The sequence below is a fragment of the Trichomycterus rosablanca genome, chromosome 8 (genome assembly GCF_030014385.1).
Source record: "Trichomycterus rosablanca isolate fTriRos1 chromosome 8, fTriRos1.hap1, whole genome shotgun sequence".
Taxonomy (NCBI): domain Eukaryota; kingdom Metazoa; phylum Chordata; class Actinopteri; order Siluriformes; family Trichomycteridae; genus Trichomycterus; species Trichomycterus rosablanca.
The window spans coordinates 4,335,883-4,353,149 of record NC_085995.1 but is presented as its reverse complement, the minus strand read 5'-3'; the positions used below and the strand labels follow the sequence as shown (position 1 = coordinate 4,353,149).

Here is a 17,267-nt window from a genome sequence, read left to right as displayed (position 1 = left end):
GCATGCTAAGTTAGCGGATTGCTTTATTCATTTGTACTTGCACAAGTCGACTCATTTCTAATGGCATTATTCATTAACCTTCTTTTCAGTCCTGGGGGATGAAATGTGCTCTGTTTTAAGTTTTCTGAGGACTGAAGGTCAGAGACTGTTTGATACTAAAGCTTTACTTTGCTAATAGCTTTTTTCAATTTGCAGCCGAGTCTTTTTTGTTTTGGTTCTTTTTTGTCGAAGATGCCCTCGGAGCCAAGACGTCTGATGTAACTGGCATGAAAATGATATCACTGTCTGCCCATTACTTTGTATAAAAGCTCAAATCTGTGTTGTTGATAGGATTTATGAATAAGTAGCCTCATTATTTTTTACTCAATATAAAGAAAAGAAAAACCTCCCTTATTAATTAAAATTCAGAAAAGTGCTTCTGTTTTTCCTGTGTGTAACAGGTCAGCCTGTGATAAGCACTTTCACCAGCAGAAGGAATCACAGGATGATGCTTAGTAGTTCTCAGAAGACTACAAATCCCAGGGGCTGCCGTGCTCATTCGCACAAATGCCCAGCAGCTGAGCTCACCGCTGTTTAAGCGAGTCGGTTCAGTGTGGCGCTCAGACTTTGCATTCCTACCTCTTTTTGGAGAGAACTCTCTTCATGAGAATCATTCTCAAATACAAAACTGAAACTTTAAATGATTGGTGATCACCATGTTAGTGTTATTGTCAGAGATACAGAGAAACATTGGTCTGCAATTGTGTTGTGGCCTGTTGGTGGATTGAGTAGCTGGTGTATTATATTTTGTCCTTACGCTTCTACCTCAGTTAGATTTAGTTTGTTTATTTGCACAGAATGTGGAAAATGAGTAGGAAAATAGGAAAGTCAAAGAAATTAGATAAAAATCCAGATCTATAATCTTGGATCTCTGTAAGACCTTTGTTATTAACACTTGAGAAGGCGACAGTATTACATAACTTACATTACTGGTGCCCCATGTGAGGATACTGTGAAAAGTAATTTATGTGAAGAATAAAAATAAAGGAAAGATTATAACATTCAGACTAAGTTTATAAAATGTGAGTATACATGATATGTTATTGTTTTTAGAATTCCAAATTAAGGAACACAAGTAAAAGCAATGTACAGCAGCATGGTTGAAAATAGGACATTTTACACCTATCAGTTATATTATGGTGTATATTACAGTAGCTGGCTCTCTACAATATACAGACAATACAGTATACGGACTAAAGAATAAGCAGACAATGTACAAATTATAATGTGCTAAGTAAAGTTTTGCATTTCTACAAAAATAGAAAAATAGTAAAAGAGAATTAGTTAAAATTTTAAATGAAATAACATATAATATAATACAGTATAATACAATACAGTATACACCAATCAGGCATAACACTATGACCATCTTCCTAATATTGTGTTGGCCCCCCTTTTGCTGTCAAAACAGCCCTGCAACTGTGCTGCACTGTGTATTCTGACACCTTTCTATCAGAACCAGCATTAACTTTTTCAGCAATTTGAGCTACAGTAGCTTGACTGTTGGATCACACCACACGGGACAGCCTTTGCTCCCCACGTGCATCAATGAGCCTTGGCCGCCCATGACCCTGTCGCCGGTTTACCACTGTTCCTTCCTTAGACCACTTTTGATAGATACTGACTACTGCAGACCGGGAACACCCCACAAGAACTCCAGTTTTGGAGATGCTCTGACCCAGTCGTCTAGCCATCACAATTTGGTCCTCATCAAACTCACTCAGATCCTCACACTCGCTCATTGCTTCTAACATCAACTTTGAGGATAAAATGTTCACTTGCTGCCTAATATACCCCCCCCCCCCCCCCCCCACTAACAGGTGCCATGATGAAGAGATAATCAGTGTTGTTCACTTCACCTGTCAGTGGTCATAATGTTATGCCTAGCTGGTGTATGTAAAGTACAGTGTGGCATGTTAACAACAGTGTAGTGTGGGATATGAATAATTGAGTTGGTCAGACAAACATTTAGTTGTTTTGTTGTACTTTTGTCAGTTGAATAAAGTTCAGAAAGTAGATGGCTGAACTCTTCTACAGTATTAAAAAACACAAATTCAGAGTAGATGTAGAATACGTTTAGACACATTCCATATAACTGTGTGTGATTTTGGGGAGTTTACAGGGAGTGCATTGACAAACCTCATTGCCTTGACTCATTGTGAAGCACCCCAACCTTTTTTATTGAGTCGTTTGTAGTCGGAGGGTGAAATTGTGTGAATCGTCAGTAGCTGCACTGCTGTAGGTTGTAGCATTTTCTATATTTTGTATTTTGACATTTAATATCCTGACATGACTATGTCTGAAAGCTTGGGCAATGATGGCACATAATGTGCAATTTAACAACTCCCACTGAAGGAGGGTTAGTCGAGCTTGAATTAGCATCCGGTTATTTTCCTGCTGACACACATTATCAACAGAATTGTTCTGGACTATTTTTAATTCTCTGATTGAAGTTTTGTACTTGTTTTATTTTACGGGTGAAAAAACCTAAAACTCACATTTTAATTTTTTAGGAAATGTTTGTTGTTCAGCAAAAAATAAAAAAGTAATAAGAAGTCCTTGGGCTCTTCTAAGAACTAATAGGGTGGAACAGTGCCCACTTTACCCTGGGTGTTTTGCATATTTCCCATCATGTCACGCTGGTATCAGATTATTACTCTCTTCAGAGGCTCTCGTCTCCCATTTTCATTCTGTCCTTCACACTGCGGACCCTCGAGGATGCCCTTATTTTTTCAATTGGAGAACAGAATGTCTTGCCAACTGTCAAACTCATTGAAACATCCCTAATGCCACTCTAAGCTGTGCCAGTGCCCATGTTTCGACGAATGATGAAATTCTTTTTCTATCCAGACATTCAAAATTAATATGTGGATTTGCACAGATTGTGGAAGACGAGTGAGAAAATAGAATAGCAGCTTAAGTCACAGAAATGAAATGAGAATCCAGGTCTGTAATCTCGTATCTCTGGAAGACTCTTGCTTCTAACACTTGAGAAGGCGACAGTATTACATAACTTACATTATTGGTGCCCCGTGTGAGGATACTGTGAAAAGCTGAGTCATTTATGTGAAGAATAAAAAGAGAGGGAAAATAATAACACTCAGACTAATTTTAGAAAATGTGGGTATATAGGATATGTTATTGTGTTTAGAATTGCAAGTTAAAGCAATGTAAAGCAGCAGGGGGGAAGGACATTTACACCTATCAATTATATTATGAACATACCCTTTTCTTAAAGCAACTGCTAAACTGCTAACAGAATAAACCAACAGTAAATCCGAAAGCTGCTTTTAGATACAAGGCATGAAGGGGTTGAACCTTGGTGCTAAATTTGACATGTGGAAAGGTAATGCAACCAGTACTCCCAGTCAAATACTTTTGCTATATTTTACTTCTCCAGCCCATGACATTGGGTCTGTCTGAAAACCTAGTGAGCTGCCTCACTCTTGCGGCCTACTGCCTACCTGATCAGCTGCCTCAGTAGAGAGGATTCTAATAAGACATCGAACTCATAAGGCAGATTATTTAGACGCACTACAACGAATATGACGATTATGTCACCGCAGTTTTCGCTTACTAAGCTAACACAGTTAGCCTCAAGCCATACATACCAATGGGCTGAGGCGGCACAACCCGCTAGCATGCCAGCTAACGTCTCCCTCCGTTTACTGAAAACGGTTAAACAGTCCCTGACTAACGCGAATTTATAAATAAATGACACTTATTCACCTTTATACAAATTAAAAATAAATTGGAATTTTGTGTCGCACTGAATGCTGGGATTGCCTTCAGCGCTAAGGAAGCATCGGAGGCTCCCTCGTTATGCAGTCAGATTATCACTTAGAATTAAGGCACCTCAGTAGGAGCATTTAAGTTGTCTAACAATTTAGACATGCCCTCTTCTCGGGAGTGTAGTATGGCGTAAAATGTGTCTATGTAGACCCATGATGTTGTTTTAAGATGTCTTATATTGAATTATTAACTGATGCCCCACTCAGAGAACCAGCCAATAGGAACTACAATTGCAAATTAAGTTAAAATAAAGTAAAATTTATTTGCCTTCACTGACATTTTATATTTAATCAGTAAGAACAACGATTAACCAAACATATCATCACCATTTTTGTGCACTAACAGTCAATAGTCCCTCACTGAGGGACGGCCTGACCAGCCAATAGCACTGCCAAAGATTCAGACCCTGGATCCCAGTGGTAGTGGGTTAGTGTCAGCAAAAATTGGCCACCGAGTCTGCTGGGTGGGAAAATGACCGGACTAAGTGGGTGGGGTCATCAAACACTGTGCAGAGACCCTGGTTAGCGGACCGAGGTGCTTGTGCAGAAAGTGGATGAGCCTCATGTGCAAATCCACCGAGGTACAGGAGTAAAAGAAGGGGTCAAGGGACGGCGCACGTTAGAGGGGGCATGGAGCAGGCAAATATACCCTCCTCCAGTCACTCACTCAGATTTAAGTAACCCTTATTTATTATCTGCTTGTACCTGCAGGTGATGGCAGCTATGCTCGTGACGCTCGCTTAGAAGCGCCCTCCTCGCTGGCCGTGGCACCCAACGGCACTCTCTACATCGCCGACCTGGGCAACATCCGAATCCGCTCCATGAGCGCCAACCGCCCGCAGCTGAACCCCGCCGGGATGTTCGAGATTGCGTCGGTGGTGGACCGTGAACTTTACCTTTTCAGTCCCAACGGCACCCACCTCTACACCAAACACCTGATCACCGGCCACTTCCTGTACAACTTCACCTACCTGGCAAACGGGCACCTGAGCAGCGTGGTGACCCGAGACGGCAGCGCCATCCACGTACGACGAGACGCCAGCGGAACACCGCTCTGGTTGGTGGCCCAGCGGGGGCAGATTCACTGGCTCACTGTAAGTAACAGCCGCCTGCTGAAGAGGGTCTCTGCCCAGGGCCACGACATCGCCCAGCTCTCTTACCATGGCAACAGCGGTCTCCTAGCAACCAGGACTGATGAGAATGGCTGGACCACAGTGTATGAGTAAGGATGAGATTTTTAGACAATGCTCCACTTTAAACTCATTCAGGATCACATGCTCTATATGGCCAAAAGTATTTGGACGCCTGACCATTAGATTGTTGGAGGTTTCATAGCAAAAACAAATGGTAGTAGAACCTCTATATGATCTTTTAACCAGAACAACAGCCACTCCTCTGAAAGGGCTTCTCACAAGTTTTCAAAGTGTGTCTGTGGGGATTTAAGCCCATTCAGTCAACAAGCATTTGTATGACTGAGCACTGATGTTGGTCAAGAAAGCCTCAGATAAAGTTCCGGTTCATTCCGAGGCTGTTCAGTGGGACTGAGGTCAGGGCACTGTGCAGGTCACTGGAGTTTCTTTAAACCAAACTTTTCTTGTGCAGAGTCATGCTGGAACAGGATAGAGCCTTCCCTAAACTGTTACCACAAAGTTGGAAGCATATAATTACCATTATATACTTGATGTATTACACCTGTTAGATGTTGTGGCTGAAACACATAGATTTAACAATTAAAAACGGTGTCCCAATACTTTTGTCCGTATAGTCTGTCACCCTCACTGATATTCAGACGAGACACTTTACTATAAACCACATGTAGTGTAAATTCTATTAAACTTACAGTGTCCTTTTATTTACTGCTGAGTTTATTAGAAATGTTTTGGTCAGTATGATCTATCAGTGCCATCTTGTGGCATCTTTTATTTCACTTACAGCCGGACAGAAACCCACCCTGCTGGATTAGAAAACACTGTGCTCATGTTTTTATTATCAGGACAGTCACATTCACTGTGCATTTGGGGGAAAAAACGTGAGGATATGCAACTGTGTGAGTGTGTGAGTGAGTATGTGAGTGAGTGAGATAGAGAATGAGGAAGTGAGTAAATGAGTGTGGTAAGTGAGAGACTGAGGGATTGACTGTGAGTAAGTGTGAGTGAGTAAGTGATTGACTGGATAAATGAGTGACTGAGAGACTGACTGGATGACTGAGTTACAGTAATTAAGTGAAACACAGACTGGATGGATGAATGACTGAGTGATTGAGTGAGAGACTGGATGAATGAGTGACTGTGTTATTGATTGAGTGAGAGACTGACTGGATTAATGAGTGACTGGGTCATTGATTGAGTGAGAGACTGACTGGATGAATGAGTGACTGGGTCATTGATTGAGTGAGAGACTGACTGGATGAATGAGTGACTGGGTCATTGATTGAGTGAGAGACTGGATGAATGACTGATTGAGTGAATGACTGAGTGAGTGACTGACTGAATGAATGTCTGACTAAATGATATATGTGTCAGCCCCTCCTGGGTCCAGAGTGAAAAAGCAGTGACTCAGGATGAATGAGTGACTGGGTTATTGATTTACTAAGCGACTGACTGGATGACTGAGTGATGCTCTTTGACAGGTAAGTGTTGTGTGGTCACAGTTTTCACCCCCTCCTGAGTCCAGCGCAAAATAAAGCAGTGACTCAGAACGAATGACTGACTGGATGAATGAGTGAGTAACTGACTGGATGAACAAGTGAGTGACTGACTGGATGGATAAGTGACTGACTGGATGACTGAGTGAATGACTGGATGAATTAATGAGTGACTAACTGGATGAAGGAGTGACTGACTGGATGAATAAGTAACTGAATAAATGACTGACTGACTGAATGAATGAGTGAGTAACTGACTGGATGAACAAGTGAGTGACTGACTGGATGACTGACTGAGTGACTGACTGGATGGATAAGTGACTGACTGGATGACTGAGTGAATGACTGGATGAATGAATGAATGAGTGACTGACTGGATGAACAAGTGAGTGACTGACTGGATGAATGACCGAGTGACTGACTGGATGAATAAGTGACTGACTGGATGACTAAGTGAATGACTGGATGAATGAATGAATGAATGAGTGACTGACTGGATGAACAAGTGAGTGACTGACTGGATGAATGACCGAGTGACTGACTGGATGAATAAGTGACTGACTGGATGACTGAGTGAATGACTGGATGAATGAATGAGTGACTGACTGGATGAACAAGTGAGTGACTGACTGGATGAATGCCCGAGTGACTGACTGGATGAATAAGTGACTGACTGGATGACTGAGTGAATGACTGGATGAATGAATGAGTGACTAACTGGATGAAGGAGTGACTGACTGGATGAATAAGTAACTGAATAAATGACTGACTGAATGAATGAGTGAGTGAGAAACTGACTGAATGGCAGAGTAACTGACTGAATGAATGAGTAACTGACTGGATGAATGAGTGACTAAGTGAGTTATTGTGTGACTGACTGAATGACCGAGTAACTGACTGAATGAATGAGTGATGCTCTTTGACAGGTTAGTGCTGTGTCGTCACAAATCTTTCACCCCCTCCTGAGGCCAGAGTAAAATGAAGCAGTGACTCAGGATGAATGAATGAATGAATGAAAATCAGGTCACACTGGAACTGCCTCCTGAGTTATGACTCGCCTTCATCCCAAAAGTGTTAAAAATCTTATAAGTAATGAAAAGTAGCGGTGGCTGCCGGTTCAGCTCAGCGCATCTCAGCTAAAAATGACCTTTCAGTGAGCACACACAGCTCGTGATGAGATGCTTCACCTGCCCTTTAGTTTCAGATAAATCAGCTCTGTGGCTCTGAGTGATTTTGGGACCTCGGTGATGTTCTCCTCCAAACGTTTCTCTGTGTTCAGGTACAACAGTGAAGGACATGTCATCAATGTCACCTTCCCCACCGGAGAGGTCAGCAGCTTCCACGATAAGATGGAGAAGTCAGTCCGGGTGGAGGTGGACAGCTCCAACTCTGAGAACTTTATCACCGTTACCAACTTCTCCTCCTCAGATACCATCTTCACTCTACGCCAAGGTACATTTCTCAAACGGGTGGCTCCAAGTGAACTCCCTCACATGCTACCTCCTCCAAACTCAGTATCTGCTAAACAAAAATATTAAACAGTTTTCTAAATCATGTATTTATACTCATTAATTATGTATCGTTGCTTCCCCGGGGTCATACCCGAATTTAGATGAAACCCCAGTGTTATGAAGAGTGATTCAGCTCTGTGGGTGGACACTGCACCACCATCTTAATGTGGCACCGTCCTGTTTAGAATGGGTTAGCTCAGGGTTTTTCCCCTCAGGAAACGTTTCACTTCATTAACACTCAGTACAGTGGCACCACTGCAGTTTAATTCTGCCTCGTGTAGAATAACAGAGGCAGGGTTGGTGTAAATCACACGTGCCAGTCTCAGCGTGGTACAGAGGCTCGCCAGGCTCGGTAGCCAGATTTGGACAATATTGTAATAAAAAAAATGAAGTAAAATGTTCATAAAAACAGCACCGCTTTATTCCATTGAGGGTTGAGACGGGTCCAGTTTTTCTAGAACCACTGGGTGCAATGGAGTAACAGACCCCGGACAGGACAACAATCCATCGCTGGACTTTCAAATCCTCCCTCCCTCCAGCAAACACAGCTAATCATGTCTGTATGTAGACTCCCAACTGGTTGACAGCCGAATTTAACAGAATTTACCGCTGCACCACCCAAGCGCCCACAACTGAACTTTTGAGCTACCACACTCTATATGAACAACGATTTGCTGTTGTTTAAGGGGGGTCACGGAGGGAGATTCCTCATAACCGATGCAATCATGACCTCTAGTGGCTGATGGTGCTGCACAAGGACGAGAGATAATGCATAATCCGTACACAAAGCTGATCCACATATGAACTCACCTTGTGCGGGTGAAAAGATGCAGTCGGCTACTGCACACGTGTCGGAGGGGGCGTGTGTTAGTCACGGATCTCCTCAGTCAGAGTGATCAACATCAGGAGGAAGCGTAATGCAATCGGGTAATTGGATACGACTAGATTAGGAGGAAAATTAGGGGAAAAATGCAAAAATAAAAATAAAAACTAAAGCAGTTATATATTATATTATATTATATTTTATTTTGTAAATATGTGCCTGCTTTAACATGGGAGGTTCCAACGCCTTTTGAAAAAGCTGAGACATGTTTTATTTAAGCCGTGGTACAATGTTTAACTTTACGCATGTTGAATATCAACATTAGCTAGTTGCCAGGCTAAAAAATCTGGGCCACTCAGGTGGCGCAGCGGTAAAACACAAGCTAGAACACCAGAGCTGGGATCTGGAATACATGGTATCGAATCTCAGCTCTGCCTGCCAGCTGGACTGAGCAGCCGCATGAACAACGATTGGCCTGTTGTTCAGATAGGGGTGGGATATTAAATAAGCCGGGACTCAATTACGACCTCTGCTGGCTGATTGATGCCGCCTGCACAGAGACAGGAAAAGAGTGCTGTCAGGGTGTGTCTCTCCATACACAGTGCTGATCCGCATTGCACCCGTCGTGTAAGTGTAGGTGATAAGATGCATACGGCTGCTGCCCACGTCGGAGGGGTCATGGGTTAGCTTCATTCTTCTCAATCAGAGTGGGGATCGGCATTGACGCAATCGGGAAATTGGACGTGCTAAAAGGGAGAAAAAGGAAAAAACTAAGATCTGCTTACTGAGCAGTGGAACTGTATCTGATCAGCATTTGATGTGTCCGTGCCGTGTTTTCTGGTCACACTGCAGCAAAAAAAAGGAAACCGCTATTGGGCAGTAATCAGTTATTGCTGCTAAAAATCACACACAGTTATATGGAATATGTGTCCTTTTCTAAGTGTAGTTTACACCTGCTCTGAATGTGTTACTCATTTTGTACTCGACCAGAGTTCATCCAGCAGTTTCATTAATTTAATTTGTCCCATACAGTCAGTAGTGGAGCTCAGTTACTAAAACTGAAAGTCTGACTCAACATGAGTCTGACTCATTGGTCTTCAAACCGACATGCATCTCAAACTGGCAATTAAACCTCTGACACGTTTCATAACAGTTTCAATTTGGTAAATGTGAATAAATACAATAATCTGGGAATTATCAGCAAGTAAATGCTCTAAAGGGCAGAATTTGTGTTAAGAATTTGGATAAAAAATGTGATTAGTTTATAGAATGAAACAAAGAGGTTTATTTTACTTAAACACCTGCCTATAAATAGTAAAATTGTTTACATACCCAGAAATTGCCCTGTTCTGGATATTCCTGGCTATTAAAAATCAAACCTGCAACAATATTTGATGCGATGGTCTAACGCACCAGCTCACCACTGTGGAGTGTCTGAACTTGTGAGTTTGAACCTCAGCTGCGTCACCAACCTTTCAAACGCAGTCGGTCGTGTTTGGCAGAGTGGAATTCGAGTCTCCTCCCGCTGTTGCGACGTCTAGGACTGGTCCCGGCACCTGTGTATGTGATACGGTTCTGTGTTGGAACTAAACACTGGCAGGTAAAAAGAAGTGGCTGCAGATTGAATCTCTTTGATCAGATCGGGGTGGTTGCACGCAGCAGCGGATTCACAATTGGGAACTGGAAATGTCTAGATTGAGAAATAAAAGGGGGGAATCCAACAACCATTCATTATTATGTACTACAATAGTAAACAAATGTCTTTGGTACCTTGTGGAGTCCATGCTACATAGAATTAAAGCTGTCATTTTAATGCTTCAAAAGAATCAATATCCTTTTGAATCAGTTACAAGTGATGTTTATTTTTCATCATTCTTTATTTAACTGTTTTAATGGTGGTCAATTTGCCTCCCCTAAGTGTTAAACTTTTATACCTTTTATTTTTACACTTTATTTAGAGTTGATGAGAATTTGGTTTCAGTTACATGGTGAGAACATTTTGCAGAGGTGTGAAACTAAAAGAGGCGTCAACTAAAAGCAGCCATAAACAGGAAACATAGCATGAACGATTCTATGAACCTGGAGTATTAATAAATAAGTAAATACATAGTCACATTATTTGAAAAGGAACTATTTCTGAAATTTAGGTACATTAAATTTAAGAGACATGCAAATATTAACATTAATACAATAATAATAATAATAATATAATTATTAAATAATAATAATAATTGTAGTAATTGTTTATATCATTTTAGATAGTCATATCTTATTATTATTATTATATAATTATTAAACAATTACATAATAAAAATAACTTAATATATTGTTTTTAAATATTCATGTATTATTATTATTATATAATTAATAAACAATTACGTAATAAAAATAATTGTTTATATCATTTTTAGATATTAATGTATTATTATTATTATTATATAATTATTAAACATTTACATAATAAAAATAATTGTTTGTATCATTTTTAGATAGTTATGTATTATTATTATTATATAATTATTAAACATTTACATAATAAAAATGTTTGTTTATTTTATTTTTAGATATTCATGTATTATTATTATTATTATATAATTATTTAACAATTACATAATAAAAATTATTGTTTATATCATTTTTAGATATTCATGTATTATTATTATTATTATTGTACTGTATAATTATGAAACATTTACATAATAAAAATAATTGTTTGTATCATTTTTAGATATTCATGTATTATTATTATTAATATATAATTATTAAACATTTACATAATAAAAATAATTGTTTATATCATTTTTAGATAGTTATGTATTTATCTACTGAATTTTAATCTGCATGATCATTCTATTAAAATAGAAATAACTAATAACAGTTTGATGTGAAGTCTAAATGAACTGCACTAATTAATTTATCTTGTGTTAATTTATGCACAATTTTTCAATCCTTTTGAGATTAAATCTAATAAAATAGAAATATATGGAATAATTAAGTTAAATTTATTATTTATTTAATTCATTGTAGTTTTGTTCTGGAGACAAACCCGATGAGCCAGATGAAAAAAACGGTTCTGTTTACTCGTGAAAGCAACACCTTTGTTTTTAACAGCGTTTGTTTCTAACGCTTTTGACACGTTCATCGCTCTCTCTGCAGACCACGCTCAGAACCTGTATCGCATCAGCTCCGACGCCTCCTTTCATGTCACCTTTGCCAGTGGCATGGATGTCACGCTGGCCACCGAGACGCACGTTTCGGCGGGTGCCGTGAACCCGGCTGCTAGCAGGTGCAACATCACGCTACCCAGCGAGCACAGTCCGAGCTTGATCGAGTGGAGGCAACGGCGCGAACAGGCCAAGAGCAACCACAGCGCCTATGAGTGCAGGCTGCGGGTACGTCAACGGGCTGAGCCCCTAGGTGACATTTGCTGCACGCTAAAAGAAACCACAGACCACTCAGCATGCACTGAGATATGAAAAAATCATCGAATTGAACATGTTTCCTGTAGATCATGTGAGGTCTTGAGTCAGTTCAATTAAAATGAAATGCAGAGCTCACTTTATAAGGATTTATAAGGTCACTGTGTTTGAATGACAAAGGGACAATCAGTTCCACGATGGAAGAAGAAGCCGTTGGATGAAAAAGATTTTTTTTTTGTAGAAGAACAACTTTATGTCATTTACATCAACTAGGCATAACATAAAGTGGTCCAAGGAAGGAACAGTGGTAAACCGGCGACAGGGTCATGGGCGGCCAAGGCTCATTGATGCACGTGGGGAGTGAAGGCTGGTTCATGTGGTGTGATCCAACAGACGAGCTACTGTAGCTCAAATTGCTGAAGAAGTTAATGCTGGTTTTGATAGAAAGGTGTCAGAATACACAGAGCATCACAGTTGCAGGGCTGTTTTGGCAGCAAAAGGGGGACCAACACAATATCAAGAAGGTGGTCATAATGTTATACCTATATACATATACAGTACAATGAAATTATTTTTCTGTATATCCTAGCTTGTTTAAAATCTGGGGTCAGAGCTCAGGGTCAGCTATTGTATGGGGCCCCTGGAGCAGACAGGGTTAAGGGCCTTGCTTAAGGGCCCAGGAGTGGCTGGACTTGAACCGACAATCTTCCAATTGACAGCCCAAAGCTTCACCCACTAGGCTACCACTTGTTGGTATACCCATAGAAACCATTACCCAGCATCACAATACCAATGATGAGACTAGCTGACACGGCCAGTAAATGCCATGCTAGCCCTGGAGCCTATCCCAGCTTTTCAATGGGCGCAAGGCACACAGTAACAACCTGGACAGGGCACCAGTTCATTGCAGGGCAGACACACGTAAACACACCTATTCACCTATAGGGCAATTCAGTGTCTCCAATTAACCTGACTGCATGTTCTTGGACTGTGGTAGGAAACCCACACAGACACGAGGAGAACATGCTCCACACAGAAAGAACTTGGACTGCCCCGCCTGGGGATCAAACCCAGGACCTTCTTGCTGTGAGGCGACAGTGCTACCCACCGAGCCACCGTGCCGCCCACAACATTTATTGTGAACTGAAATGTTGAATACAGATAAAAAAATAAATAAAATTACACTGACGATTTTTAAAATGGCTTTTATTCTAAAGTTCTGACCTTTCCTAGATCTGAGAATACTCTGACTGTACTAAAAATTCATGTCTGTACCAGATAGACCATAAGGGCAAAGAAAAAGCCCTAATAAAAGTCTGATTAAAAAACTATTCATATAGTCTATCCATAACACCAAACCTGTCTGATCTCTCTGATTTCAGGCTCATAACCGAAATCTGCTGTCCATAGACTTTGATCAGACCACCCGTATGGGCAAGATTTACGACGACCACCGCAAGTTTACTCTGAAGATCCTGTACGACGAGCTGGGTCGGCCCATCCTGTGGTCACCCAGCAGCAAATACAAGCAGGTGAATGTTACCTACTCACCTGCCGGACTGGTAACCAGCATCCAGCGCGGGAACTGGTCTGAACGACTGGAGTACGATAACGGCAGGGTGGCATCGAGGACCTGGGTCAACGGCAAAATCTGGAGCTACTCGTTTCTGGAGAAGGTATTGATTTTTTTTGCTGTTCTATTGTAGTGTTATTAGTTGTGTTTGTGTGGTAGAGATTTATTGATAATAATGCAGTGAGGTTTATAAAATATATGAGATATGATGATAAGAAATAAGTCACACTGTGATTTAGAGTTATTATATGATAAATTACTGCTGAAATACAAAAAGGTTTGGACACCACTGGTCAAATTTCCTGCTTTGCAAACATTAGTGCATAATTTCTATTAAGCATATTGAAGAAGGAAAACCTTAGATATTACATTTTAATATAATAGCCATAACATTAAAACCACCTCCTTGTTTCTACACACACTGCTCCACTTACCATATAGAAGCACTTTGTAGCTCTACAATTACTGACTGTAGTCCATCTGTTTCTCTGCATGCTTTGTTAGCCCCCTTTCATGCTGTTCTTCAATGGTCAGGACCCCCACAGGGCCACCACAGAGCAGGTATTATTTGGGTGATGAATCATTCAGAGCACTGCAGTGACACTGACATGGTGGTGGTGTGTTAGTGTGTGTTGTGCTGGTATGAGTGGATAAGACACAGTCCACCAACCAAATATATCCAGCCAACAGCGCCCCGTGGGCAGCGTCCTGTGACCACTGATGAAGGTCTAGAAGATGACCGACTCAAACAGCAGCAATAGATGAGCGATCGTCTCTGACTTTACATCTACAAGGTGGAGCAACTAGGTTGGCATGTCTAATAGAGTGGACACTGAGTGGACACGGTATTTAAAACCTCCAGAAGCTGCTGTGACACTCATACCAGCACAACACACACTAACACACCACCACCATGTCAGTGTCATTGCAGTGCTGAGAATGATCCAACACCTAAATAATACCTGCTCTGTGGTGGTCCTGACCATTGAAGAACAGGGTGAAAGCAGGTTAAAAAAATATGTGGAGAAACAGATCAGTCAGTAATTGTGGAACTACAAAGTGCTTCTATATGGTAAGTGGAGCTGATAAAAAAGACAGTGAGTGTAGAAACAAGGAGGTGGTTTTAATGTTATGGCTGATCAGTGTATATACAGCATATAAGAGAGAGTGATACATAGATAGAACGTTTCTGGGGTTGAGGTTTGTTCAGACCTTTGTGGCTATGGAATAACCGTTCTCCATTGTTCTCTCGTACCCACAGTCGGTGGTGCTCCTGCTGCACAGCCAGCGCAGATACAGCTTCGAGTACGATCAGACCGACCGTCTCCTGGCAGTGACCATGCCCAGCATGGTGCGGCACAGTCTACAGTCCATGCTCTCCGTCGGTTACTACAGGAACATCTACAGCCCTCCAGACAGCAGTGCACACGTCATGCAGGACTTCAGCCGTGATGGGCGCCTGCTACAGACTCTCCACCTGGGCTCTGGCCGTCGTGTGCTCTACAGATACAACAAGCAGGCCAGACTTTCCGAAATCATCTATGATACCACGCAGGTCACATTTACCTACGATGATTCTTCAGGCCTGATGAAGACCATCCACCTGCTGCGTGACGGCTTCGTCTGTACCATCAGGTACAGGCAGACCGGTGAGTGTTTTGTAACCCACTTCTACAGAAAATCTGCAGGGTAAAAAAAGGTGCATTCAGCAACTAAGATGATTAACGTAATGCTGTAGAAATTGTCTATTATTCTGTAATTATAATTGACTATGACGGCAGTCATTAGACTGAGCCATGTAATTCAGAAACCCTCCAGAAAATAGCTTCACATCACCATGGGCTTAGAGGCTGTAATTCAAAAATTATCACTATAAAGCTTAACAGAAGTCTGGTGCTGATCACATGACAATACAGTGGTACCTTGAAACTCAACGTCAATTGGTTCTCAAGTTTTAAAGACGTTGAGTTTCAAGGTATTTTTTCCCATAAGGATGTTTGGGAAACCTGTTAATGTGTTCCACGGTCCCATAGAACTGCATATATTTTAGGCTAATGTAAATAATAGCTTGTTTTGACACTTATACACTGAAAATAACACAAATATAATAATTAAAAAAAAAAACACTGAATTACAACTAAAAAAGTTAAATAAAATTAAACCTGCACTACCTTTAATTCTTTATAGTTTTCTTATGCTTCTTAATCATGGAGATGCTTGATCTTGGAATATCGTATTCCTTAGTGAGTTCAGTAATTCACATGAGAGGCAAGCAAAACCGCTTTTGTGCCGACTGTTTTCTATAGAGTGTGTCGGTGCACAAAGCTTAACATGACTTATTGTACTAAAACGAGCGAGAACTTATGAGCAGTAATAATTAGGAGAGTTTAGTGCTCCTTTGTCATTCTTTTAATACATTAAGCCATATTAAGCTTTTTTATGTGTTTAGACTCTCAAATTTCTCTGAACCTCGAGCTATAACACAAGTTTAAAAGTGAAACAGTGAGGAAAATCCAGATAAACACAGATACATGTGGAGCTTTCAGACTAGATCTGATGGTTATTCCACACAAATGCAGATTCGTTTCATGTTCGCACTTTGATGACTTGTTACCGCATCGCTCAAGCCGAGCGCTGAGCAAAACAACAGTTCATTGTTAATTTGTAATTAGATTAATACATTAAAAAAAAAGAAAAGCTGTCAAGGGCGGCACTGTGACTAAGTGGGTAGCACTGTCGCCTCACAGCAAGAAGGTCCTGGGTTTGATCCAGGTCCTTTCTGTGCGAAGTTTGCATGTTCTCTCCGTGTCTGTGTGGGTTTCCTCTGGGAGCTCCGGTTTCCTCCCACAGTCCAAAAACATGCAGTCAGGTTAATTGGAGACACTGAATTGCCCTATAGGTGAATGGGTGTGGGTGTGGGTGTGTGTGTGTGTGTGTCTGCCTTGCGATGGACTGGCGCCACGTCCAGGGTGTTACTGTGTGCCTTGCGCCCATTGAAAAGCTGGGTTAGGCTTGAGTTACAAGTACCTTGTATAAGTAAAAATATTGAAATCCTAAGACTTAATCTGCACAGAGCTCTGACTTCAACCCCACTTTGGCCAAAAATGGTCACAGACTAGCGCCGGACAGCAGTGTACTCACTGTACTCTTTGTATTCCTCCACCTCATGACTGCCCTCAGTCCACACTGTAGAAGAAGGTAATTCCTCAATCTGGCGCCCACTCCCTCAGACTTCCAGATGTCCAGATCTGTTAAGCGCTTGACTAAGCCATTGGCATTTTCAGGATTTGAACCCGAGGCTCAAGACTCCCTCTAGGTGGGCTAGCGTATTAGGCATGACCCATTTAACTGCTAATATTGATCCATGAATCTATTGATCTGTTAGAAACGAGTCTGACCAAAATCAACTAATTAAAATTAAGAGTCCAAATACCGTCTCCTAATTTTGCTTGTTTTGTTTTCTGCCT

General features: G+C 41.2%; 1 protein-coding gene across 1 annotated transcript in view; it reads left to right on the top strand.

The window, feature by feature from the left end:
• LOC134319304 (teneurin-1-like) overlaps positions 1-17,267 on the top strand; it is a 301,993-nt gene that overhangs the window by 276,644 nt on the left and 8,082 nt on the right. Inside the window, exons 25-29 of the mRNA XM_063000393.1 lie at positions 4,542-5,052; positions 7,754-7,926; positions 11,965-12,200; positions 13,610-13,903; positions 15,062-15,449. Of these exons, the coding sequence (XP_062856463.1) occupies positions 4,542-5,052; positions 7,754-7,926; positions 11,965-12,200; positions 13,610-13,903; positions 15,062-15,449 (1,602 nt within the window). The remainder of the gene's footprint in view (positions 1-4,541; positions 5,053-7,753; positions 7,927-11,964; positions 12,201-13,609; positions 13,904-15,061; positions 15,450-17,267) is intronic.